At 47.4% G+C, this 25,262-nt stretch overlaps 1 protein-coding gene and 1 long non-coding RNA gene across 2 annotated transcripts in view; both read left to right on the top strand.

Annotated features, from left to right (window-relative positions):
• Positions 1-8,904: 8,904 nt before the first annotated feature.
• SDC2 (syndecan 2) overlaps positions 8,905-25,262 on the top strand; it is a 57,317-nt gene continuing 40,959 nt past the window's right edge. The window contains exon 1 of the mRNA XM_068672310.1: positions 8,905-9,329. Coding sequence (XP_068528411.1) covers positions 9,270-9,329 — 60 coding nt within the window. The 5' untranslated portion in view covers positions 8,905-9,269. The remainder of the gene's footprint in view (positions 9,330-25,262) is intronic.
• LOC137851322 (uncharacterized) lies at positions 18,156-24,555 on the top strand. The gene is made up of 3 exons (XR_011093121.1): positions 18,156-20,044; positions 20,220-20,297; positions 23,609-24,555. It is a non-coding gene; the product is annotated as an uncharacterized lncRNA (long non-coding RNA).

Consider the following 25,262-nt stretch of genomic DNA (forward strand, 5'->3'; position numbering starts at 1 on the left):
CAGCTGGAGGGACTGTGAATAATCCATTTGAGCTCCTGCCACCAGTGCTAAAGTGTGATCAGTACGCAATGACGCCAGCGACACAGCCTGAACCTTCTCCTACTTCCGAGACAAACCCAGCCACACCAACGGTGGCAGACAAAGGCCAGGACGTAGGGGACACTCAGAAGAACACTCCCCTTCACATAGATCCTGGGACAGAAAGGCGGTCCCACAGTCAGGGCACAGGACAGCGTTGCACACAGGTCACGTATTCTCCTGGTGAAGCGAGGGGGACATACACCCCCACTTTGCCTCAGCTCATGTGGCAAACATGGCTTCTTGCCCTACTGCCATGCCACATCACGCAGCCTGATGTGGCCCTCAGCCCCAAGAGCCCTGACTCCCAGCGTCCTGCCACAAGTGAAATACAGACAGGACAATAATTCATCCTGCTCTTCTTTGCTAAATCCTGTGAAGAAAGAGTTCTTCAGTACCTCCTGGATTCTGGACTGGGAGCCTCAGCACACTGAGTGTCCCAGGAGGACCTAGGACATGTGGTGGCTGGGGGACACAGCACTGAGTCCTGTGACGAGGCTGTTTTCACTCCTCACTAATAGCTCCTCTACTGCTTTTTCTTGGATATTAATAAGCTCCATCTCCCCCTGGATTTAATGAAGGGCACACTTCTAAGGGAATTTTTTCAAGAAGACATCAGAAACTTTAGATACATGGTCAACCTATCTCAGCAACTGGGGCCTGCAAAGCTAGCCAGGGTTTATCCTGAGGATGAGGCTAAAATCTTACCATCAGAGAGGTGAAATGGGAATTTTATCACTCATTTGGGACTTCCCCCAGTTTTTCAGTGAGATTTCCATCACTTTAACTGCATGTTGAGATAAAAAGACCGCACATGATGCTGTCGCGGTGGTGTTTAGCTGTGCTGCTTCCAAGCTTGGTTTGACCTAAGACAAGAGTTGGGAGTGGAGGGGAGGAAGGGGAGACAGGCTGGGCAGGAAGCAGAGTCCAGTGAACTTTTACAAACCTTAAACAACTGCTCTTGGCCTGGATTCAGTGTGTAAGATGGACCAAGGTTCAGGGTGATTTATTTCATCTGGAATTGTTTCACATCTCTGGATGTAATGTGTGGGGTTGGCTCCCTCTCCTAAAGCAAGCAGGCCTTCCGACGTAGGCTTTCAAAGTGATCAGCCATTTATCTGTAGTGCAGCATTTGCCTTCCCTGCATTCACAAATTTGGAACTAATACCCTGTACGACATAGCATTTAATGAGTTTGTCTCCCGAGTCCTGCAAAGCATTTAAAATCCTTTTGATGGCATTTTCTCTTCAGTAATTAATGTCTTATCAGTGAGTTTTGCAGAGAACAATGGCCTGATTCTCCTCCGATGCCATTTTACATCTCTGTAGCTTCGCTGACTGCAAATGAGTTACTCCTGCTTTGCATAGTGTGAGGGGAGAATTAAGACCTTAAGCCTACCACTATTTAATCGCGTGCTTTGAACTCATTTTCTCTCATTCAGAATTTGTCCTTTGCTTGCAGCACCACATAATTCCCATTCTACTATCATTAGGAAGCTGGTCATTACCGAGAATGTGTATACTATCCTTTGATTTCAGAAAACCCAAATGAGGAGCACGCCAGCCTCCCGTGGAAGGCAGCCAGGAGAAGCCGCACACCTCGTGGTCTCATGGTGGTAGGTGGTGGCTCTTCTCCTCCCCCGGGTGCCAGACTGCCCTTGGGGACTGCTCTACAAGCACTGAAGGACATTGATCATTATTTCATTTCATCCCTAATAAGCCGCCTCTTATAGATACTTGATGATTTTGCAATTACATTCACATAAAAAATAGAAGCCCAAAACATGGAAATGAAGCTTTTTCTCTAGCATGAAAAGTCCAGCTGCATTTTCTCTTAAAAATGGGCAGGCTCTCCTTGTACTGCAGACTAATTTGTTTTGATGCTCACAGGATGTATATCCTGAGATTGGAACAATTATGCTGAAACACGCATGACCTGGACTCATCTTTGCTTTATTTTTTTGGCTCTGGATCCAGTTCCATCATGAGAAGGTAAAAACAACAGCAGCAGAGAAACAGAAATGCAAAGAAAAACAAATAGCTACGATAAGGCTTGACATAGACAGATGCTCACTTATGGTTGGAATATATTTTGTTTCGTTTTGTTTTTATATATGTATTTATATCTGAACTGCAATTCAGGTAGCAAGTACTGCATTAAGATGCTTTCATCAATTACATCCGCCTCTGAGCTAACTTTAGCATGCTCGGTGTGTTATATGGGCAAGTCCTGCAGTACCTGTTTACTCACCTCAGTCAGGAGGTGATAAGTGGTGCCAATTAATGTCACTGACTATTTCATAAGCATTACTCATGTAGGTAGGGATTTCCAGAGACAGACGGCAGAAGTCAGTTTTCCAAAGTGTGATACGTTGTGTGCTATATAATAAGAGTAACATCAAGAAAACCTTTGCTACAAGAGCCTTTAAGCTACAAAGCAAAGTGCTCAGAGTTGAGAAACATCCAACGTTAAGGTTGTCCTTGCAGCTAGTGCCTTCTGATACCATCTTTAATTATAGTCTTCTTTGTCATTGTCTCCGTAGCTTTCAACTTCTGCAACAAAATGCTGCACGGATCTCACTGGCAGCATCACCTCTTGCAATGCAGCCTATTATTTATGCCGATCGGGCCACGCAGAGTGCTGGGGCAGACAGACATCTTCCCTTAGCTATTTGCTGACAGCGGAGGAACGTGGAGCCTTACAAGCAGAGGTGTAGTCTCAAGATCTGGAAGAGAGCACAGCTGACCCATGACCAGCAGTTTCTGCTTGGTCTTTATAGGGTATTGTCCATTTTCTTCTCCCAAGTGCTGGACCACTCTGTTTTCCTTCCTTGCTGCTTCTGTGGGCATCACCCATCGTGGCTCTGCCCCTCTGACCCCTCTCCCCACGCCAACACCTTCCTCCACACCCGCTCTCCTCCTGCGCCCACCATGATGCTCCTGCCCCTCCTCACTCTCCAGCGCTTACAACGACAGCCCCTCTATTCCTCTGTGGGTAAACCAGGTTCCCTTCTAATCCCCCTCGCTGCTCAGGCACACACACAGCAGACCTTGTCTCTCAAGGGCCGGGAGGAAATCTACAGCAAGCCCTTTTATTTTGGAGACCAACCGCAGAGACATTTCTGCGGCTCTCAGCTGGAACGTGCCCGGCGGAGATGGGATTTTTAGATGTCAGAATTCAACAAGTCTCTGCCGAGCATGTACAAACTGCAAAGGCAGTAATGCTTACACGTGGTCCAGGCTGGGGTGTCATTTGCCAAATGTGTTGAAAAGCAAATTTCAGTTGTTTGGTTGACTCCTTCTGCCAAATGTTTGCTCTTTGCTTCCATGCATGGAGGTAAAACATCTCCTCAAAGAAATGTTTGAAGGAATTTGGCTTACCATAGACAAAATAACATACTTTCCCCTAACCTTGCTCTTGAATGCAGATGCACTATCCTAGATAAAACTTTCAAAACAAAAATAAAACAAAACAGAAGAAGTCAGCCGGAGGCTGATACCCAGCAAAGGAAATTTCAGCTCGATGCATTAAACTTTGGCAAATGTATAAGCAACTGACAACAAGATATAATAATGAAAAAGTGTTGGGCAATCTCTGCACCTATAATTCATAACTCCTACACATTTTAAGATAATGGAAATTACTCATGTTCATCAGGAATTGAATAGATGCCTCTGTTATTACTTGTATTATTCAGTTAGGAGCAGCAGCCAAATGTATGTCTAACTGACTTTCATTAACTTCAGCGGTATACCTGGCAGAATTAAAATCTACTCCAATTCAACCCTTCCGTATTTTCCTCCTGATGTACCCCATACAAACCTTAACCATGATACGATCTTTTGGGATAATAAACTAAATCAACAATGCATTTCATTTGCAGGGATTGTCGTGTAGGAGACGCTTCCAAGTATGCAAATTTCTCGAGGAAATATTGAGCCATGGCTCTAAATGAAACTTCCAGAGATAAAGAATTATCTCTTCTATTTTAAAGGTAGGTTTTGTTGTAATAAAAAGGAAAGCATAATAGCCTTGGCTAGAATGGCAGCATGGTAAATTTTACCCTTTTCAGGAGGCCAGCACAGACTGACACTGAAGTCCTCACAACAGTGAACATCTAGAGCCAAAGCTGGGAAAACAACATTTCTTGTCAAAGTCTCCTAATTTTTGGTGACCCTAGCTGTCAGTAACGTGTCATTTGCTTGGCTCTTGTTCTTTGGTAGGCAGCTGTCCCCTAAATCAGCAAGGCACTTCAGGCATGTATTTTACATTTAAAGGCTTCAGTGAGTTGCTGAATAGCAGGGACTTAGACGTCCTCTAGGAGTGTTGCCAAATCTGGGGTTTAATGCCAGGTTTTAAGGTCATCTTTGAATCTGGATGAGTGGCTGGTTCAGGTGTACCCCTCTACACGTTCATCTGTGGCTCTCTTTGTACCCACTATAACTTGTTCCAAGACAACAAACACAAAATGACTTCATTTTCATGCTGCTCCTGGCCTGCTTTTACCGATCATCTCCTGCAAGACTGCTGCTTGTGCTCTGCTAGCAATGAATGCCAGCCTTCATCTTCGGTTTTTATTTTCTTTCCTTATGTAGGGGTTGAACTCACAGTCTTCACCATCCTTCTCCACCTCCATTTCCACCTTCTCCACCTTACCACTCTTCTTTTCCATGGAAAACGAACCCAAAACGTTTGGTCTTTTACAAATTTCAGTTGTTGCATGGCTCAGATGCAGGCCGAGCTCGGACTTTCTGCTGTGTTTGTACAAAACGCAGTTTTCGGTCCTGTTGTGCAGCCCCAGTGCTCCCACAGCAGACACAACAAGTGCTGGTTGCTTAATGGTGTCCTTAGCTCCTACCACGCTGCTGTTCCAGCTATCGGGGTGGGCACGGTTCTTGTAGACATATTTTGTATTTCTTATCTAACCAAAATAAGAAGAATAAAAAATAAATAACCAGCATCTGTCTACGATTCAGAAGCTGCGCAGCAGAAGAGGTCTTTGAATCAAAAGGAAACAAAGATGTCCCTGGGCATTTTGAGGATGCTTGGAACAAGAGCCTGTTGAAGAAGGTTGCCTGTTCATACAATTTCAATGCTAAGAACCGACATAGAAAAGAACAGTACAGTGGCACGTTACCGAAATTACTGCCACCTCTCCCATGGTTCAAAAAGTTGCTCTTTAAATGGTCTCATGAGCAACAGCTCTGCCCCACCACATCCCTAAATTCAGGTTATAATACGGAAATTAACATGACTGCACTTGCAAATATTTGGTGAGATCTTTTTTGTAGAAGAGCTGGGTAGTTTTATTGTTGAAAAATTGGAAATAGAAAATTTGGTAGTTTGGGGATGTAGTAATAAACCTCACACTGACCCGTCCGACTGATATATTTTAAAACCTTTATTTCATATTGTTGCTGACATGGGTTCAAACAGATTCAACATCAGCTGCTTTGTTTTATATATCTCATATATTCCTTTTCATGGGTTCTTCTTTATGAATAAGTTATTTGGGAGAATTTGTCACCTCTCCTGACCTTTGAACGTGATGCCAAAGCTACCGCATCATGGGCACGATGCAGCCACCAATCATTCATACAACAAAGGCCAGCTACAGCCAATGCCACCTCACCTCCCATTCACCTACAGCATGACATTTCGGATCTGCTGTTCTTGATGATGCTTTGGGCCAAGCGTTCTCAGTCATGCCTTGTGTTATTGGCCAAATCTCAATGGAGAAAACGAGTTATTAGAGCTCTCCTCCACCTGTGGCTCTCTCCCTTATCCCTGCTGGTGGTGCAAGTCACCTGCAGGATGTGGTCGTGTAGAAATGGAGGCTTGGGAATTGCTCGGGAACTTGTTAAACACACTTCTTGACACCTGTGACTTGGCAGCTATAGGCTGAGGTTCTTTTCCCAAGATTTCCAGACTTGCTTTTTGCACAGCTCTCACGTCTTTCTGACCATGACTCTTCCCTAAAATGCCAGTAGCCTCATGGCACATCCCACTAAAAGGGCCCTGCAAAGCCCTCTCTGTGCTCTGCAGCACTCCTGGGTTAAGAAATGTGGCTCTGTGCTTTGAGCAGCCAGTGCACGTGAGCCGGAGCCAGGAACAGAGACTACAAACCCAGGAGATGAACTTCCCCCCCTAGGAAAGACCCTGAGCTGAATGTTCAAGTTTGGTAGACTTTTGGGTTATAGCTGGGGCTTTTCTGTGGTTGATAACCACACTGCAAGTGCTACACTCAAGGTCTTTCCAGCAGATAACTCGTTTTGTAAAAAAACTGCACTTCAGTGAAGTTTGTCCCTTTCTGCATGGGCCATCTTCATCTCTCCCCAGCCTGGTTTTCATCAATGTCAGGACTGTGATGGGGGGGGCTGGTGCCTGTTGGAAAGCCAGGAGGACTCGGCGTGGCATGAAGGAAATGTGGTGATGTCTGCCCAGCAGTCTGGACCAGAAAAGCCCCAAGCCTGCAGCTTTCTCTTGGCAGCTCCATCGCATCGCCTGTCTCTGATTACCCTCTCATTGTAGTCCTTATTACGTAATTACTTTGGGTTAAAACCACTCTGTTTCAGCTTCATGCTGGGCTTCCCACTTGCTTCTGTCCCTGCGAAACCGGGTGACAAGCGGAGCAGGTGCCAGTGCCTCTGTCATTCTCCATGGGGTCATGCATGGAAATGCTCCCTGCTGGAGGGGCAGGGGTGTGGGGAGGCAGCAAGTGGTTCCCCAAACAACCTGTAGTTATTTCTGTGACCTACAGGGATTGTTTCTTTTCTCTTCTTTCCTCCTCATGTTCATTTGTATCTGTCCAAATCACCTATCCGGCTCCTGGCTGTGTGGAGCCCATTGGCCACTGTTTCCTTCACTCAAGGAGTGCCTTCCCCTAGCTGGTTGCAGATTACATTTTGGTCCTTGAGATATTCTGCTTCGTAGATAAATTCCTGATTATCAGAGTGTAACACGAAGGAAAAGGTGAGCTTGGTTTATTTACTGAAGACATGTGCCTGTAAGGTTTGAATGCTAAAAAAAAAATAATAAAAACAACAAACAACAAAACTCCTGTAGTAAATCACCCAGCCCTTGGTGTTTGACAAGCCTTAGGATGCTTCCTGTACTCAGCTTTTCTGTCTTCCCATTTGCTCTTTCATGTTGCTTGTTTTTAACAGAGTTCTGTTTTCGGGCTGTTAAGGATCCTGCCAGCACAAGCGATGCCATTTCTGGTCGCTGCTTTGACTTTGGGCAAGCTGCAGCCTCTTCAGGCCTCCCACCCCTGCAGACGGGGATGGCTGTAGGATCCCAGATCCCGCACATTTGGCCCAAGCGGATCCTTCCTCCCCTTGCTTCACTGTGCTTCACTCTCCCCCATCCAAACATAGTGAAATTGTTCCTCAGTTTGTTAGGTTGTGATCCAGCCACCTGTCAAGGCAGAGGATACACAGAACCAGGCCCTAAATATTTGCAACGGGCTTTGAAGGGGAAGGAATCTCTTAAACAATCCGCTCGTGTGCGACACCCTCCAGACCGTTTGGAATCTGGCAAGATTTCCGTGGTGAACGCAGCCTAAAAATCAATGACACAGTGTGTCTGGGAGGTGGACCAGCACATGCAGGAGCTGTTGAGAGGCACCACGTTGCTGGGATAGGGTCACAGACAGCACGGCCACCTACCCTCTGGGGACAAGTGTCCTGCACAGAGGTGCACCTTCATCTGGGAGAGACTGGGGAGGTGGCAGCCTGCTTGTGCTAAATGAATTGTGTTTTACTGCATTACCCTGTGGTGACAGGAAGGCAACCGGAGTGGGGACTGAAGGCAGCTGGGATCTCACCACCACCTGAAGGTGAAGGGCAAGCAAGGTGAAGGATGTGAAGCACTGACCCCGAAGAGCCTCACCCCACTGCTCCAGCTTCTCACCCCACTTCTCCTTGGGTCTCTCCTTGCTGCCTCTGGGGCAGGGGCCTGGAAGAAGGATGGGCTTGGCTAGGCCAGCAGTGACCATTATGGGCATGTAGGCCACCCGAGCCAGGCTACAAGGCCCAGCCTGAGCTTTCTGAATGTGAGCAGGAGGGATATACGTCTCTTTCACGTGTGCCTGATAAATATATGGACTTGTTGCGTGGTGGGATCCCACCAGCAAAGGCGCCTGGCTCAGGCCGAGGCTCCTCAGCTCCGCAATGCCACCATTTTCCCCAGCTGTGACACAGCACAGGCTCATCACTCCAAGACTTCTTGCTTTGGGTTCTCCGTGCTGTTGATTCCTGAAATACTGGGTCTGAAAGCACAGCTCCCAGATCCTCATGACTGGGGGCGAGCCGCAGCCCTCTGCCGCTCGCCACCCTCTCACTGCTAAAACTTTCCAAGTCTCCTGGCTGAAGGAGAAAAGCCTGAAAAATATGGGGGCAGAGAGCCAAGAGGGGACCCCAACAGCGTGATTTTTAACCCTGGTCCTATTATTTTTACACACACACCCCGACACCTGACGCTGCCTTCCAGGCTGACAGGGGAGGGCGGCCAAAGGGGCAGCGGCGGCCGGATCCGGCGCTGCAACCACGAGGCAGCGGGCAGGCTTCCCTCGGACAGATTAATAAAAAAAAAATAACGAAATAAATAATGAAATTAAACCGGAGGGAGGCTTCCCGGGTCCCTGCTTTCATACGGGGCCAGCCCGCGGCGCTGCTCATGTTTTCCACTTGGGGGAGGGAGGAGGACGAAGGAGGGGAGGCCGGGGCGGGGGTGGAGGTTTGGGAAAGGGAGGGAGGGAGGGAAAAAGGAGGGTGAAGAGGGGGTGGAGGGGAGGAAAGTTGCTTGAATTTGCGAGAGCGGCGCCGCCTCCTTCCACTGGCTGGGGGAGCTGCCAATCTGTGCGGTAATCCTGCAGGAATTTCTGCGGGGTTTAACTGGGAGCCGCGCCGCCGCCGCCGAGCACTCGGGGCGGGGGAAGGAGGGAGGCAGCCGGAGGAGCAGCAGCACCCTCAGCACCTTCAGCAGCACCCTCAGCAGCACCCTCAGCACCCTCAGCAGCACCCCCAGCCCCGGCTTTGGGCAGTTTTGCCCCTCCGGGCGGAGCGGAGGGGGCCGGAGGGTGCCCCCCCCCCCCCCTCACCCGCCCCATCCCCACAGCCCCGTGGCCGGGCGGGCGCTGCCGAGCGGCCGCGGCCCCGCTTTTCTCCTTCGTGCCCGGCCCCGCGGGAATAATGCGGGGCGTGTGGCTAGTGCTAGCCCTCAGCTTCGTGGCCTGCGCCTCCGGGCAGCCGGTGAGTGAGCGCTGGGACGGGACGGGAGCTTGGGACGGGACATGGGGGCGGCCGCTGCCCGGCCCCGGCTGTGCCGCATGGGGCCGGGGGCTCGCCTTGGGGTCTGGGGGCGCCCGGTGCCGGCTGGCCGGGGAGCGCTGTTTAACGCGATTAATTCTCTTTTTTTGGGGTTCCCGTTTCCCAAAAAGCTGTTTTCCATCTAAACGAGCCCACCCGTCAGCGGCATGGAGCTGGAGGAGGGTTTGGGGCTTCTCCGTGGCTGCTTTGAGGCTGTGTGGAGGGAAGGGGGCATGCGGGCGACACGGTTGCAGCCTCGGGGCAGATATTGGGGAAAGAGGAATTTGAGGTCTCGGTATGAAATGAAAACAGCACGGCGATTTAATCCAATTAAAAGGAGCTGCTATAACACTAAGTAATGTCACCGGCACCGATTCCCTTCCGAAGTTGTCCGGCCATCAGATGGACGAGCCCGCTCGCAGCCTTCATGCAACCTGGCTCGTTATATTAGTGATTTCTTAGGGCACGGTTGCAAAACCCTTTTCCTAAGGACTAATTAAAAAATGAGTTGTGTGCAGCACCGACTCCTGCTTCCGCTGAGCGTAACTGCGCTACCCCTCGCTAATGAGGTACGATGGCTTTTAATTTTACAGAAACGCCGTCCTCACCGACTTCTCCGCTGGCGTAGTGACTATTAAACCGCCGCAGCAATTAGTAAAAGTATTAAGTTTTATGATTTTTTTTTTGGCCTTAGGATGAACAGGCTCCCGCAGCAGGAGGCAGGCTGTCGGGGCGCACCGGTGCGGGGCATGGGGGGAGCCTGGCCCTGGTGCAGCGCCCTCGCTGCTGCCAAAAAGTTGTGGAGAGATCGGAAAAGTAAAGGGAGGCGAGGTTTGGTTTGGTTTTGTTCCCCCCCACCACTTATTTTTTTCTTTCGCTGTGTCTGGCAGTGGCTACGCGGTCCCTTAAGGCTGGATTTTGTAGAGCAGTCTCTGGGAAAACACGGATGCCAAATGCGTTGTCTGTGCAGAGTGCTGTCCTGGTCGGAACAGGAGTTTTGTACGGATGCTTAAAAAAAAATCCTGCTAGCTCCTGGAGGATTGTCAAGTGGCTTTAGCTCCAAATTTCTCCCCCTTTGTTTGATTCTGCTGTTATTGTTGTTGTTTTGGCAAGGCGATAAGCTAAACATTTCTCCTTCCTGATGAGGTAAATGATGCAAGAGATTTTTTTAGCAGGGGAGGGGAGGGCAACAGGACACTCTCTTTTCTGAAGCCATGAATTCCTTGTGTTTGCTTCACGAAACCAACAAACCCTGCTATTTACTGGGGAGGACCACATTGATGTCAGAGTCGTGTTAGAAACATACCAGAGATGCATCCTGCTCCTGAAGTGGAAGCAGCGTGCCCGTGCGCCCTGGCGTTTTCCAGTCTGTGATGCAGAGATCTGGGGACAGAAAGAGGGCACAATTGAGCCTGTCCTGTCTGTGCCAGGCCATGCCTGCTGGCCAGCATCACCCACGGCTAATTTGGTTGATGGTAGCCAGGGCTTTTGGGGTGGTTTGCTGGGCAAGGGGGACGTCAGGTTAGAGCGGAGTCTGGTAATGCCAGCAGATGTGGAGGTGCTGTGGGGATTCACCCAGGCTTGGCTTGAGTGGAAAAGGAAAAAAAGTGCTGTATAGGTACTGTAAAGTTTTCCTGGTTTGCTTTTAGGAGAGGGAGAGAGAGGGATGTAAAGCTGCTGGATAGAGAAGGCGAACTGTATAAGTGAGAGGTCCGGTGTGTCTTTTAAGAGCTTGGGTTCAGCCCTGATGATAGCAGGAGGCAGCGCTTGCTGATTTTAATAGCAACAGAGAGCAGCGCCAAGTATCTCGCTGTCCTTGTCAGTTCCCATTCTGCAGGAGCTGATAAACCTTTCCGCTTCTTCCTGCTCCACGCCAGTGGGACTAATGGTTTTCCAGAGCCTGCCTGGTGCTCTAATCCCCTCGGCGAGCCAAAGCTGGCTGTAGGGAAGCTTTGCTGGCTGGCAGGCTGCTGTGCATACCGCACCGTACGGGTGCTGCTCTCACAACCAGGAGAAGAATTGCATCTCTCGTCTTGCTTCGTGGTGTTTCTGGAGTCGGGGGGCTTTGCTTCACGCCAGCTCCCCCAGCAATGCACGTGCAGGGTTGGTTTGCATGCATTGAGTGAAATGCAAGCACTGCAGCATCGACATCAACTGTGTGGTCTTGCTGTGCCTTCTGCAAGCGCCTGAGCACAGCTTTGTTGACATAAATGCAGCTATTGAAGGAGGATACCGGGGTAATATTTGGTTTGTTTCTCAGAAATGTTTACATTTCAGAAGCTGTGATTTGCCTGCGTTTGTTCCTAATGGTTACTTTTGAAATTTGAAGGATTGATACTGTGTCAGGGAGGAGGCATGTTTGTTTGGTTTAGTTTGTGAAACCTGCAGCTAGGCTTTGGAGACAGCAGTTGGAGCAGAGAGAGGTGGTGTTTCAGATTTACGTGCTGTGAGGGCCTCTCCCAAGCGTGTTAAGTCCGCGTCGCCGACCAAGCTCTGAAGGAAGATAGGAAACTTTTTGGTCCCGATTCATTACCAGCCTTCCCCAGCTCACATGAGCTGCTTCTCACCACAAAATTAGCCAAGTCCTGCCCAGTGCTCCGTGGCGTGGCAGCAACCAGAGCCAGCCAGCGCCATCTGACCGGCTGCTCCCCTCGCCCTGGCTCAGCACCGTGCCATCACCTGCAGGAAATTTGGGAGAGCTCCGGCTTTCGCCTCCAGCCGCGGGTTTCTCCCTTCTGGTGCTGCAGCGAAGTCGCTGCTGGAAGCCTCCCCCTATCTGGATGTTCTCCGGAGCCACTTTCTGGGGCTAGGTTTCCCTCCCAGGTTAGCTTATCTTTTAAAAATTAAAGAATAGATGATTCCTGACCCGAGATCAAACACGGAGGCAGTTTCTCTTTTTAATATCTTAGCCCCGAGGTCTGCATTGGAACCGACTTAATATTCAGGCCTACAGTGCAGAGATGTTTTCTCTGCATTTTTTTCTAGATCCCTATCGGGGAAGAAGATGAGAGCCTCGTCTTCAAGGGCGAGTCAGGACAAATATCTCCCAGTTTGAAGTCGGGTGCCGGGGTTGTGGTTCTTGGGCAGGTGAAGCCTCTGTGGTAGGTGTGCAGCGATTGCTGCAGCTAGTGGGATGGAGATGGTGGACACTGGCGAGCGAGCCACGAGCCGTGGGTTTGTTTGAAGTTTGGAGGGATCTAAGTTTCTGTTGTTGTAATCGTAAGTGCAATCTCAGGATGACCAGATGGAGGCCTGATTTCTTGGCTACTGGAGGTCAAGGCCCGATTTCTTGGCTAGCAGAGGTGCAAGTTAAGGAAAACCCCACTTCAAACACACAGTCACCATCTGCTGACTCTGGAGAGGGTGGTGAAGAGCTATCTGCTGTCCTCGCTGGGGGACATGGCCACTTTTGGGCAGGGAGACCTGGGCTTGGGGAAGAGCTCGTCCCTACGTGCAGCAGCTGAGCTCCTGGAGGATCAGGCAATTGCTTGTAGAGCTCTCTGTTTGCCCTGCTCTTCGTGACCGATTGTCTTTATAAAACGTCAAGCAGAAGCATATGGGTGGCATTTATTAATTGCATTATCTCCCCGAATTGACTTTTGCCATTGACAGTTTAAACATTTTCCTTATGGCCAAGAATTACAGGCTTTAGTGAGCCGCAGAGGCTGAACAAAGGACTCTTGTCTACTTACGGAAAAGTGCTCCTTTGTCATCTGAATAGATCTGACCGACCAGGATTTTTAACAGAAATGTTGTGTTTGAGAATGGAAAGCTTATTCTAGGCCCCATGTAAGACCCTGCTTGAATGTAAGTCATAAAGATGCCCTCTGTGTTGCTGCATTTGGGAGAGAATGCACAAGTAATGAGCAAGCAATTTGGTCCGCGTTCAAGTTGCTTTACTTTCCGCCTTGCAGCAAGCATGAGAAAATTACTTGGGGCTCTTCTGCGAACAGATTCTTGTTTGGTTATCTTCAGTTCATGCTTACAAGACGATAATAAACTGCTATCTGTAATCTTTTCAGGACTAGTAATTTATTCAGAGGTTACATGGCACTATTCGCTGATTTGGGAACAAGATTTCTCTTCCTCACGTTGAAATATAATTTGCAATCTCTCGAGTAAAGGCTGCATTAGTGTTTGACCCTGTAATAATGACAGTTCTCCGTCTGTATGTTGTTTTCTTGATTAACTCAGCCCTGAGGGATGCTTTCAAAAGCATACTAGATATTTAGGCAGAAATACAAAATACATGTAATCCTCCAGCGTATTGGAAAACTGATTGCAGTAGGAGGAAAAAAAAGTGTTTAACAACCATTTGCAACAAGTACTTTTGCGTGGAACAAATGATTTTTGTCAATGCCTCAAGGAGGGGGGTTCATCTAAAGTGAAATAATGACTAATAGGGTGTTGAGGAATCTGCAGGACTTGGCCTTGTCTCTAGACAGGCTATTAGCGTGTCACACAAGCCGTGCTCAACTGAAGCCTGAGCTGGGCGCTCCGTCTGAAATCACTATTTTTAGTTTATATATAAACAACTTCCTCAGAAATCGCTCTTCTGAGCTAAATTGTTTTGTTCCAAAGGTGAATTGATTTGGGAAAAGTTCAAATAAAAACCCGCTTGGCTGTGTTTGAGTTGCGAGTGTGAAGATAAATACCTATTTTGTACTCTTATTAAAGGTAAGGAGACAGAGGGACTTGCAGAAGGTCAAACAGCCTGTGGACTACGCAGGAACTGAATCAAAATGTTCAGAAAGTACCACTGATTAACAACCAGCATGTATTGTCTGGATTTAAATATTATGTTGTCAGACGTGTTGCTCCTGCTTGATTAACCATAATATGGCATAATTTCCTCTAGAGGTGCTTCCACATTGATGGAGGTCACTTGTCACCTTTCAAAGCGGCGTGAAGTGGGCCCCGTCCCTTTTTTCTGAACAGTATTTCGCAAGTGTGAATGTAAATGGTTTTGCGGAGCTGTGGGAAACACAGCTGAAGCAGTACGGCATGGGAGGTGAAGTGCTTCTCGAGGAGTGGCTGGGTGTGTGACCGCTGTGGCCTCCAGACTAAGAATGTTTTGAGGGAAAAATTGTAATCTGCTGGCTGCCACATGAAGCGACAGCCTAACTAGGTCCTTCATCTTTCCTGTCTTCCCTGGGATCCTTTCTGGTATGTTCATTGCCTGCCATTAGATAGGCAATGCCTATCTAAGACATTAAGCCCAGCTGTGCCCTGGTGGGTTTTGGTGACCCTGAGGTACCTGTGGGAACACCTGGCTGGACGCAACAGCTGGAGGATGCAGCTGTGACCAGCCAAACCCCATGCACTTGGTCTCCTTTTTTGCTTTAAAAGCTGAGTTTTGTTTGCTTTTCATACTGGGGTCTGCAGGGGAAGGCTGATATTAGCTTGGTGCATCTTCCAGGAGAGGACAGCTGTCCAGAAGACAGATTCTTCCTTTGCTGGGTTAATTATCCTTTCTCACCCTGAATGTGGAGATCCCAGAATCAGTGTGTCACTTAAACTGATTACTGGGTGAAAGCCTGCACAAAGCCTTTCCTTTCAAATCACTTTCAAGTATTGTGCAGTTCCTCATTCACATATACAGTCACGGAGGTGTGACATTGATGGTGTTATTATTATTTAAAATGAAAACCTGCAAGGGAAGCAAAGTGGGAGGGTGAAGCTAGTTCAAAGCGATGGAAATGCTCCATCACCGGGACATGCAAAAATCAAGTTCCTATTGAATTTAAATTTGTGACATTGCATAAATAAAAATAGGTATGGCTTAGCCCTATAAATAGCAATAATTCCTGCAGCAAGGATGTGCATAAAGTAATACTGCTGAGAAACAGGATTCTGAGCTGTCTGGGTTGCAGAGCATCCCATCCCTATCCTGGCTGTGGGGCTGTGTCTCCTTCCAGCCAGGAGCTCACGGGTGCTCAGTGCTCGCACAAGCCACTGGTGGCAGTGCAAGCTTGGCTAATGTGAGAGTTTGTGCAGCAAGGAGATGGAGTGTCCACGAACAGAATGTGTGAAATCGGTTATGTTAGCGACTGGCTTGTGTAAGTCTCATTGTGAGAAGGTGAGAAGTTCTCAAGCACTGCTGGGGCAGCAGACGGTGTTAGAGGATTAATACCTTAGGATTATTAGTGACTTAAGCATCTGTAGCATGTGGAACTTACTCTCTTTCTCCATGGCAGAGCAACAAAGATGACTAATCGTGGGGATAGAAATGGAAAGTTACCACGGTGCCGTATATACCTCCTAAATTCTTGTCTTGTGGTATGAAATGAAGCTTCTTGGAGGGTGTTTGAAATGAAGAGTGCGTAGAGGCTGTACTGCACAGAGCATTCAGCACCGAGCTTTCTGTAGGTGTTGCAATTCTATCTTGGAAGTTCTTTGAAACTTTGCGTGTGTGTATTTTATGTCGATCTTTATTCTACATAGGTCTCAATTTTACATATACCCTCATGTACTTTTGTGCGTGTGTCTTTTATTTAAGGCTGTATGCCTTTCAAGTGTCAGGAAAAGAAATATCCCGCAGAACACAAGAACTGACAGCTCAATAAACAGAACAAGGCCGGGCTCAAAGTTTTCTCAGTAGTTCTCCTGGCCTGGAATCAGGCTGGGAAGAACGGCTTCCCCGACCTTATTTGCCAGGAAAAAAGCCTTAAACACAAGGTGGTCTTTACATATATTTTTCCTCTCGTTTCTTTACTTGTAATTTAACGCGACAGTTTTGCAGCAGTTTTCTTCCCTAAATATGACTTGATCCACTAACAGGTGCTTTTGATTTTATTCTCCAGCAAAGCCTTCCCTCTGTCCTCAGAGCCTTGGTAAGGGGACAGGAATGTGTTTGTCACTGTGAAACATGAGTGCATTGGGAAAAAAAAAATCTTACTAAATAGGAAAAAAGAAAAAAAAAAGTGGAAATAATATCAAGGGAGTGAATGCATAGATCAGTACCTGGACTGTCCTGGCTGGCACCAGTGTCGTTGTGGCACCAGTGGTCTTCCAGCTCAGCTGTAATCCTATAGCCATGTTGCAGCTTGAGTTGACTGAATTTGTCAGACTTTCTTCATCTTTTCCTCCCTTTTGACCAAAATCTTTGCTGGATATGTCTGTGTGCTGTGTGAAAACATGGCTGCTTCCAGAAGTTTCCGGAGAGTTTGGCCGTGAGCGGGAGGTGGCCGAGGAGGGCCTGTGGCTAACCAGGAGGTTGTTTCTGCTCTTCTGGCACCAGCTGGGGTCCTTCTGACGGAGCATCTGTTGGGATATGAGGGGAGGGATATTAAAAAGATAAATTGATATCGTTTAACAGCCTTATCTCCAGCCTGTTGAATAATGTTTGGAAACCCCACTGTGGCTTGATGGCCTGGGTGCGCAGGCCTTCAGGGTGAGGAAGGTGGGCCCCATGGGCACTGGTCAACAACCAACGTGTTTCCTCAGGGTGCCCGGGTGCAGTAGTCACTGGAGATCATAGAATCACACAATCGTTAAGGTTGGAAAAGACCTTCAAGATCACCTGGCCCAACCATCCCCCTACCACCAACGTCACCCACTGAACCATGTCCCTAAGCACCACGTCCAACCTCTCCTTGAACACCCCCAAAGGAGGCAAAATGTTAGGGTCAGCGATGACTGAATGTGCCTCCGCTCGTGCTGTGTGTCAGAAATGCTTTTCTTGGTGGTGGTGTTTAGTCCAAGCAGCCATGCGTGGTCAAAGAGCAGGGCCATGCTTGGGCACTACAAGGGAAGATCTCTGTGGGGCCTGGTGGGACTCCAGGCTCTGTCCTAAGCAGTGTTTCATTTGGGGTGGGGAGACACAGGTATGCCCTTGACACTGTGCTGAGCCTCACTGGATGGGGAGAAATTCAGAGCTGCTGAAAACAGCAGAGCATCGGGTACTCTTAATAGTATTGCTGTGCTGGAAATGTCATTTCTCGTCTGTTTTGTTACTGTAGGGCATTAGAAAGGGGAAATGACCTTTTCTTTCTTTTTGTTCCTGTTCTTACTGTGATTCAAAACCTTGAAAAGCGTATTCTACCCTTGGCTGGCTTGGGGTTTTGTCATTTCACTAATGCTACTTTCCTGACCGTATCTCTCCCGCTTAACCGAGAGTTAGTGATCTGGTATCTTGATGTAGGTCTCTTTAGGTGGAGACCTGCAACTGGCCTACTGCCTGGTGGCATAAATTGTCATAACACCAAAAGCCAGATAAACTTAATAGTGATGAAGGTTTTCTGAGACTTTTTGGGGGAAATGTGTATCTTTTCTATGGCTTAAAGAAGTCTTTGAGCTTGTGAATATTTAGTAATACAACTGTGATTGTGAGTTTATCACTTTGATTTTTGTTTTTCTCATCTCCATATGCACTGGAAGAATTAGGCAGCTTTGATGGGAATAGGTTTATGATAGGAAAAAATGTGGGGGTTTTTTGTTTGTTTTTTGTTTGTTTTCCTATAATACACAGATATGAGTCTCTGTGATACTTCTTCACCATGTACTTCTTGCTGTTTCACGTAAAATCTGAGGACCTTATAACTGATTCAAGCATGTAAAGGAGTACTGTTTTCTCGGGAAGACTGAGAAAAATTCTTCTAATAAATGCTGCCAGTCTCAACCAAAGTATGTGGGATCCCTCTTCATGAAGATTGTGGCTGTATTGTGGTTGGAGCTGGCACAATTCCTGTGTAGTAGAGTAGCTCACGTGCCGTTTATGCAATTGTTTGTGATCAGAGACGAAGGCATCCTAAGAAAGGATTAGCAAGATTTTTTTTTTTCCCTCTGTGGCTTTCTGTAGGTGCACAGAAAAAGCTAATCTCTCCCTCTCTTGTTGTTTAATGCAGCTCATATAATTGGAAAACCTCCTCTGAAGAGTCTGGGGCAGACAGCTGTGCCAGCTGTGCCATTAGTAGTGTCACCTAATGGGAGCAGAGCGGAGTGGAAAGCAAAACAAGCAGCAATAGGATGTTTCTGTGCATCTTTCCAATGTTCCCTACAGCCAAGCTTGCTAGAGTGAACTCAGCTGTGAATTTGAAGAGCAGAAAAAAAGATTTTCTTACCACCGGCGCTGTTATACAGTTAGGCTCCACAAAGGGTGTATTTGACCCTAAAGTTACTGCTCTGGCTGTATAACGTTCTTTTTACTTTTTGAAGCATGCAGTCTTTGGGTTTGGGCATCATTGTAGATAATTTGCAGATCAGTTTATTAATGAAAGTTCACCTGACTGGTAGCGAGCATGCTCTGTTGCCTGTTCCTCAGAGGGTGAGCAGTAAAGCTGAGTTGTATGATTACCTGATTTATATTTCCAGGGCCAGTTCTTTGGTCTTTGCATTCCCAGCTTGGCTACTGGAGAACTCTGTATTTGGGGGTAACCTGAAGCCTTTAAGGGCAGGAGATGCTGCTGACCTTGGCATGCGGATCTGCAGCTTGGTGCTTCCATCGTTCATTACTATGATGCTAATCACCTGGCCATGCATGCATATTCAGGGAGTGTTTATTTAAGGGTGCATGTGGGGAAATCCAAATTCCCCAAACTGCGCGGAGTTACGTGGTCGTCATATTTGAAATGTGTGACCCATGGTTACAAAGGATGTTTTTTGTAAATGCTGTTGATCTGGTGGCATATGTCAGGGACTGGAAAATGCAGGCTATTTATAATTATCCACAGGTGGAGAGAGAGGCGGCGCTGCACAGCACTAGCAATAATTATCAGCAGTGTAGAAAGTTCATCTCTTAAGCCATTGGTTCTAACACACTAAAAAGTATTTGATCTGGAATCTGGCACAGCCTTCAAATGGAGCCGTTCAAAGGAGTCCTGACCTAATTTTGCTAAGGAAGTGTGCAAGCCTTCCTCGTTCTGCTAATTTCTTGCAGAAGGTTTCAATGAGAGTCTTCCTACCCTACATGTGCATATATTTTACTGCAGAGCGTTTTGAATAAAAGCAGCCATTACCAGCCAGGTGGTAAATATAGCATGCAGCTTAGCAGAAATGACCTTCAATTAAGCAGAGGCGGTCCCTTCTCCTGTGCCGTGCAGTTGTCAATTACTTTTTTTTTTTTTTAAAAAGACTATTTTTGCTGTGTCTTTTTGTGAATAATTGCAAAGCCTGAAGCACAGCGCTGGCTCTGTGTATAAGAGCAGACTTCGTGCTTCTGCTGAACTCCTCTTTCAGTGCACACCTCAAAAATTTGGAGTCTCTAACAGACAGAAGTTTGCTTTCTTTTCCAGGGAAATACCTCATTAATTATGAAACATCGTCCACTGAGCTATGTAAATTTTTCTGTTGAAGGAGATAGCACGAGGTCTTTGACTTTCCTTGGGATAAATCAAAGCAGAAGTGACGACGTTATGTCTTAATGGGCTTTCATCTTCAGAAGAAAATGGAGGGGGGGGAAATCCTATTTTTCAGCAGTGGCACAACAGCACATACTGCAATAGAGCTCAGGTTTTCCTTGTTACTGGCGGTGTAGGTGTAGGCTGTTTTTATCGTGAGATAAAAACAAACAAAGCAACCTGAACCGAGGGCTTTTAAATTCTGTCTCACCTGTCACTCACACGTTTTCTCATGCCATTATCACTGCAGTGTTGTTGTAAGACTACCGGTTTCCTACCAGAAACGCAGCCTTTTTGTTCAGTATGGTTTTTTGACTCATGGTAATGGTATTTCTGAACACCACCACTCAGAACGCAGTAACTGTAGTGCGCTTAATAGTAATTTGTGTCTTAAGTTCCTTATTTGCTCTTTTCCTCTACAATCTCTTGTGCTTCCAGCCTCATTAGGCTGATTTATTTATTTTTTTTTCCTCCCTGCTGCTTTCGCACTGTCAAGCAAGCCAGGTAACTGCTAGTATTGGCACTGCTCTCTGGTCTCGTGTTGCAAGCACGGGATCCAACAGCAGAAAATGAGGTAAATGAAAAATTGGGTCTGCTCTGGTCGTTCGCCCACCGCCGGGAATCCTTCTGCTGGCTTGGCCGAGGGTGGTTGCTGGTGATAAAGGGGGAGCAATGAGGGGACGGGGAGTGACAGAGGTGCCTGTGGGGAGTGATTTGGAGTGGTTTGTGTATCCCAGCCAGACCATAATGCGAGGAAAAACTGGAGGTGGCTGGTGTGGGGCGGAGGAGTCGCTGTGCTGCTCCACCTCTGGCCAGCCAGCCGTGTCTGGCAGCACGCGAGTCAAGCACTTAAGCAGACGTGGATGATTTGAGCACCGTATCCCTCATCCCCTCTGCTTTTTGGAAAGCGAGCGTGTGGAGCCAAACCTTGTGCATGGCGCTCCTCGCTGCCTTGGGGTTTACTTGGAAGCTGGGTTGTGCTCTAGTGGGCACGGGGCTGGATGGGGCGGGAGGCACAGTGAGCCCATGCTCCTCCTGGGACCTCAGCATCTCTGTGTGCCAGCACCTTGGCTTTTGAAGCCATCAGTAACCCCTCGCCCAAACAGCGGGGAGCCCGCAGGAGCTGGGATTAGTTTGAGAAGTGTCCGGTTACGAGGGGACTCTAATCAAGGTGACAGCTGCTTTCCCCATGCTGCATTGAAACAAAATCTCCCAAACCCTGAGACAAAGCCTCACCAAAGACGTTAACCTCAGCGCTCCTACTCTTTCCACAAGTTGCTGGAACACGTAGCGCCGTTCACTAATGAAATACTGGAGAGGTAATCTCTTTCCGTGGATGCCAGAGGGGAAAACCGAGGATCACTATCCCTGGGCTGCGTACACGTGCTCTTTTTACTCTTGCCCTTCAGTATTTATGCCAGAGTTTCCTAATCATGGGGTTCTTCTCCCAGCATCACAAAACATAAATCCTGCTCTGCTTGGCAGGCCAACCTATTATTTGAAATAAGTATCTAGGCTTGCCCTTAAGTAACCATTTCTTTCTTGGGCTACTTAAGCTGCCACCCTTTATCAGCAATCCAGGGGTGAAGAATGGGAGGTGCCACCTGAAATAGCATCGGTGTGCTGCTGCCAGGGAGGTGTGTGTTCAAGGAATGGGTTGTAAGAGCCCTCCCTAGGCTCTATTTATACCTCCCATCTAATAATACCTGCTTTAAAAAAAAAAGTCTCCTGTGGGTATCTTACCCACAGGAAAAAACAAAAACAAAAATACCTTCCCAGGTTTTGGGGTCAGTTTGCTTCCAGTTATGAAGGGCAAGCTTGTGGGAAAGAGTTTTATGCGAAAGAGTGAAATAAATGAAGACCATGAGAAATTATTGGTTTGGGGTTGTGACTAAAGTTTTAGGAATCAGCCTCTGACACAGAGCCTTTCTTAGTAGGTTCCTCCTCAAAGAAAACTAGTCCTGGGCTTTATTTTTTGAGGGGTGGGGTGGTGGTGGTGCTAGAGCAGCAGTAAGCTGGATTTCCTTCAAGGCAACTGGTTGATAAAACGCTGTGGGAGTTTCACAGGGTGCGTTTAAGAGGTGGTTCAGCAGTGACTTGAGAGCCTGAGGAAGGTGGAGCTGGCGGATGGGGGCGGGAGGGCAGGCCCCAACCCCACCACCAGCACCCTCTGTGCGGCCACCCCGTTCCCCCAGCCTCAAGCCGTGACTGGAAACCTTGCCTTTCCCTGGCCACAGAGCCTTCTTTTCCCAGCTTTATGGAAAAGCACATTTGTATCACTTCATTTGTGTTTGAGGATGTGAAGTGTTTCCAGAGCTGAGAGTACGCGCTGAGCAGTGCTGATATTTCCCAAAGAAATGGGATGAGAGTTAAGGTGCTGGTAGGACACGAGCTCTGTGTTTCCCAGCTGGCAGCTGTTTGGTTATTTCGAAGCATTTGCTTTATCCTTTTATCATATATTTTTACCTCAGTCCATTACCATTATATTTTTACCTCAGTCACACCTGGCTCGGACTTGCTGTGCAGAGACCACGCTGGGAGATGCGCTTGTTGAAGCAAAGAAACCGCTCAGCAGTGAGGAAGCACTAACGCCTGACCAAGAGCTTTTGTAACTAATAATTTTTATTCTCCCACTGTCTGGAGAAAGAGGTAACCCCACAGCAAGTATCCCTTGAGCAGAAGACTAAGCGGTGTAGGCCACAACAGCCATGGTAGCACCCAGGTATTTGAGAGTGGGACTGCTTAGGCCGAACTCTGCCAGTGGGGACGGATGGGATGAGCCAAGCGCCTGCTCCTGCAGCAGCCATCCCATCCCGCACGTTTCCTCTTCAAAAATTCCCATTGCTGTTTGTTTTTTTTTAAAATGTATTTACTTATTTATTTTCCTTGCAACACAAGTAGCTGCTGAAACGGTAAGGCAGACCTCACGCTTGAGGTGACAGCTTCCTCCAAGGGAACAGGAACAAACACCGGGGAAATTAAAGGGAGAGGCATTCATACCAGAATTTTTCAGGGCTGTTTTGTTTTCTTTTTTTCCACATGTATTTTTAATCCTCTCACGCTGTCGGGGGAAGAGGCATCAGAAGGCAGCGTGTTCATTAGGTGTGGTGCGGGACTTGTGAAGCCTGACCAAAATGAATGCGCTTTGCTGGGTGGTCATTGAGTACGTGCTCTGGAAATAACTCCTTCATTTTCTCTTGAGGTTTGGGAGATGAAGGGGGACTTTCATTCAGCCTTCCTACTTATTTAAAATAATATGTTGGCATGCCAAGCAGCGCGGGATTTATTTTTTTCTGATGCTGGGAGAAGAACCCCGTGATTAGGAAACTCTGGCGGTTTGTGAATCCCAGTCTGTTTGCTTGTGTTTTAGATGCTTGCGTTTGGTGTACGGTAAGGTGTGCACAAAAGTAAAAGGAAGTGTATTTTGGGGAAAGTTGTGAAATGGGGGTGTTTTCTGAAAGAACAGTGTGTCTCCTCTGGCAGCATCATGGTCAAACAAGTAAATATGTATTTTGGTAGGGAGCCCAATTTTGAAACCATCCATGGATCTGTCCCTTCGTACCCTCCTTAGTGTGCTTGGAATTGCAGCCAGTCTCTGAAAATACCACAGACATCACGTCAAGTATTCTTGTAATTTTTTTCATATTTCATGGACTTAAAATTACTTTCTTAGTTCTGTGATAAAGGTCTGGATTGCTCCACTGTAAATTCACTGTGTTTCTAGTATAATAAGCACAAGTTAGGGATGAAGCAGCCCAGAACTCCGGTGGTGGTTTCTTGGCACTTTCTGTGGAAGAAAACGTAGCTGAGTGCTGACTTCTGTTTATTTGTGACCTCAGCCGAAACTGTTGCTAACAGAATTTATTTGGGCATTTGTATTTTCAGCGCAGAGGGATCTGTCCTGAGCTAACAAACAAACAAAAATAACCCTAGCCATTTCCCTGCTGAGAATTTAGGAGACGGAGTACTGCTGTATTGTTGCTGCTGAGCTCCTGTGGGTATGGAGGGTATCGAGGAAGTCAGGCTGTGAGACACCGGGAGAGAGGAGAGCCGCAGCATGACTTCATGTGCTGAAAATCTTTCATCTGGTGACTGCTCACAACCAAGTGGTATCACTCCAGGAAAGTTACTCACGTGTTGGAAGTGGCGGCAGCAATGGACGGGAGAGAGGCAGCTTTCCCTGGAAGGATGGAAAAAATGAAGAAAAACTGCTGTAGCCATACATTTTGATTCCTTTTACTTCTGTTTTCATTCTTTTTTGCTGTTGTTGTTGTCTTTTGGTACATGGAGGGTGTTGATGCAATCAGTTCCATGCTGTGCTCTGCCCAGGAGCCACGCGAAGCACTGATACGGAGCAAGTGGTTACCCAGCACCCTAGGGTACCCTGGGCATTTGTGGGAGCTGGAGGTGAAGGAATTGCCTCCTCTTACCCAAACATGAGCTGCTCACCTCCTCTGGAATGATGTCTGGAGAGCATGGCAATGTTGCAAGTAACCTCATGAAAGATGAGTGCGAAGGCAATGGTGGATTTATCAGCGGTGCTCCGGCAAGTGGAGGTGTGCCTGCTGCTGCGGCTGCTTTTGAGAAAGCAGAGGGCCACCTTCACCAGGAGAACTGGGGCAGGGTGGTAGGTGGTAGCAGACTGTTTGTGGAGGAAATAAACCAGAAATACCACTTGGAGTATCTGAACTGATGTGGAAATACATAGATAAGGCTGCTCTGTCAATACTTCAGCATGATGTAAGAGATCTCTAGCTCTTACAGGAGCAACAACCAATAAGTTGCAGCCTTGTTAAGCTCATGTATGCTTCTAGTAAAGTACCTCTATTTTATCAGTGTGTCTCTGGAAATCTGTGTGGTTCATGCCTCTCAGTATATGAATTAGCCAATTTAAGGCAATGCATCACAGTGCATGTGGTTATAATGCTCCCACTTATATGATGAAAATTAGGGAATATTTTATAATGATACGAGCTATTAAAACTTATTTAGCTTTCACCTAATAAATATTTATTAGCTGCTAAATATCAGTCATTAATGCCTGATAAACGAGGTTCTCCAGGAGGCAGCTTTGGCTAGGAAGGCATCTCTCCCCTTCCTTCCCTGCACAGCTCTGCATTAAGCAAGGTCCTTCCCACCTGCTGCTTTGTGCCTGAGGTTGGAATTTCCCCTTTTCAGTGCTCGTCACTGAGCCTGGATGGAGATACGAGGATCTTGCACTCTCCCAGCACTCAGAAAGGGTGTATTTCTTTAGGACAAATCCTCTTAGAGATGTGAATTCATTTACTTCTCAGGGAGGATTGAAATGGAGCATCTATTCAAGCTGCGCTGTGATTTTCTTCGCTGGAATTCAGATGGATATTATGCATGTCACAGGGCTCAGTTCCCGAACACATTTTTTACTCGTTAAAGTCTGCTTTTAAATGTCAATATACTCACCTCTTAAGCTTAAGCATCCAGAATTGACAGGTGTTTTTTTCAGAACTAGACTTTGTGGAGGGGAAAGGAGGAAGGCAGTATTAAAATAAAGCTCCGTGGG

The sequence above is a fragment of the Anas acuta genome, chromosome 2 (assembly GCF_963932015.1).
Source record: "Anas acuta chromosome 2, bAnaAcu1.1, whole genome shotgun sequence".
Taxonomy (NCBI): domain Eukaryota; kingdom Metazoa; phylum Chordata; class Aves; order Anseriformes; family Anatidae; genus Anas; species Anas acuta.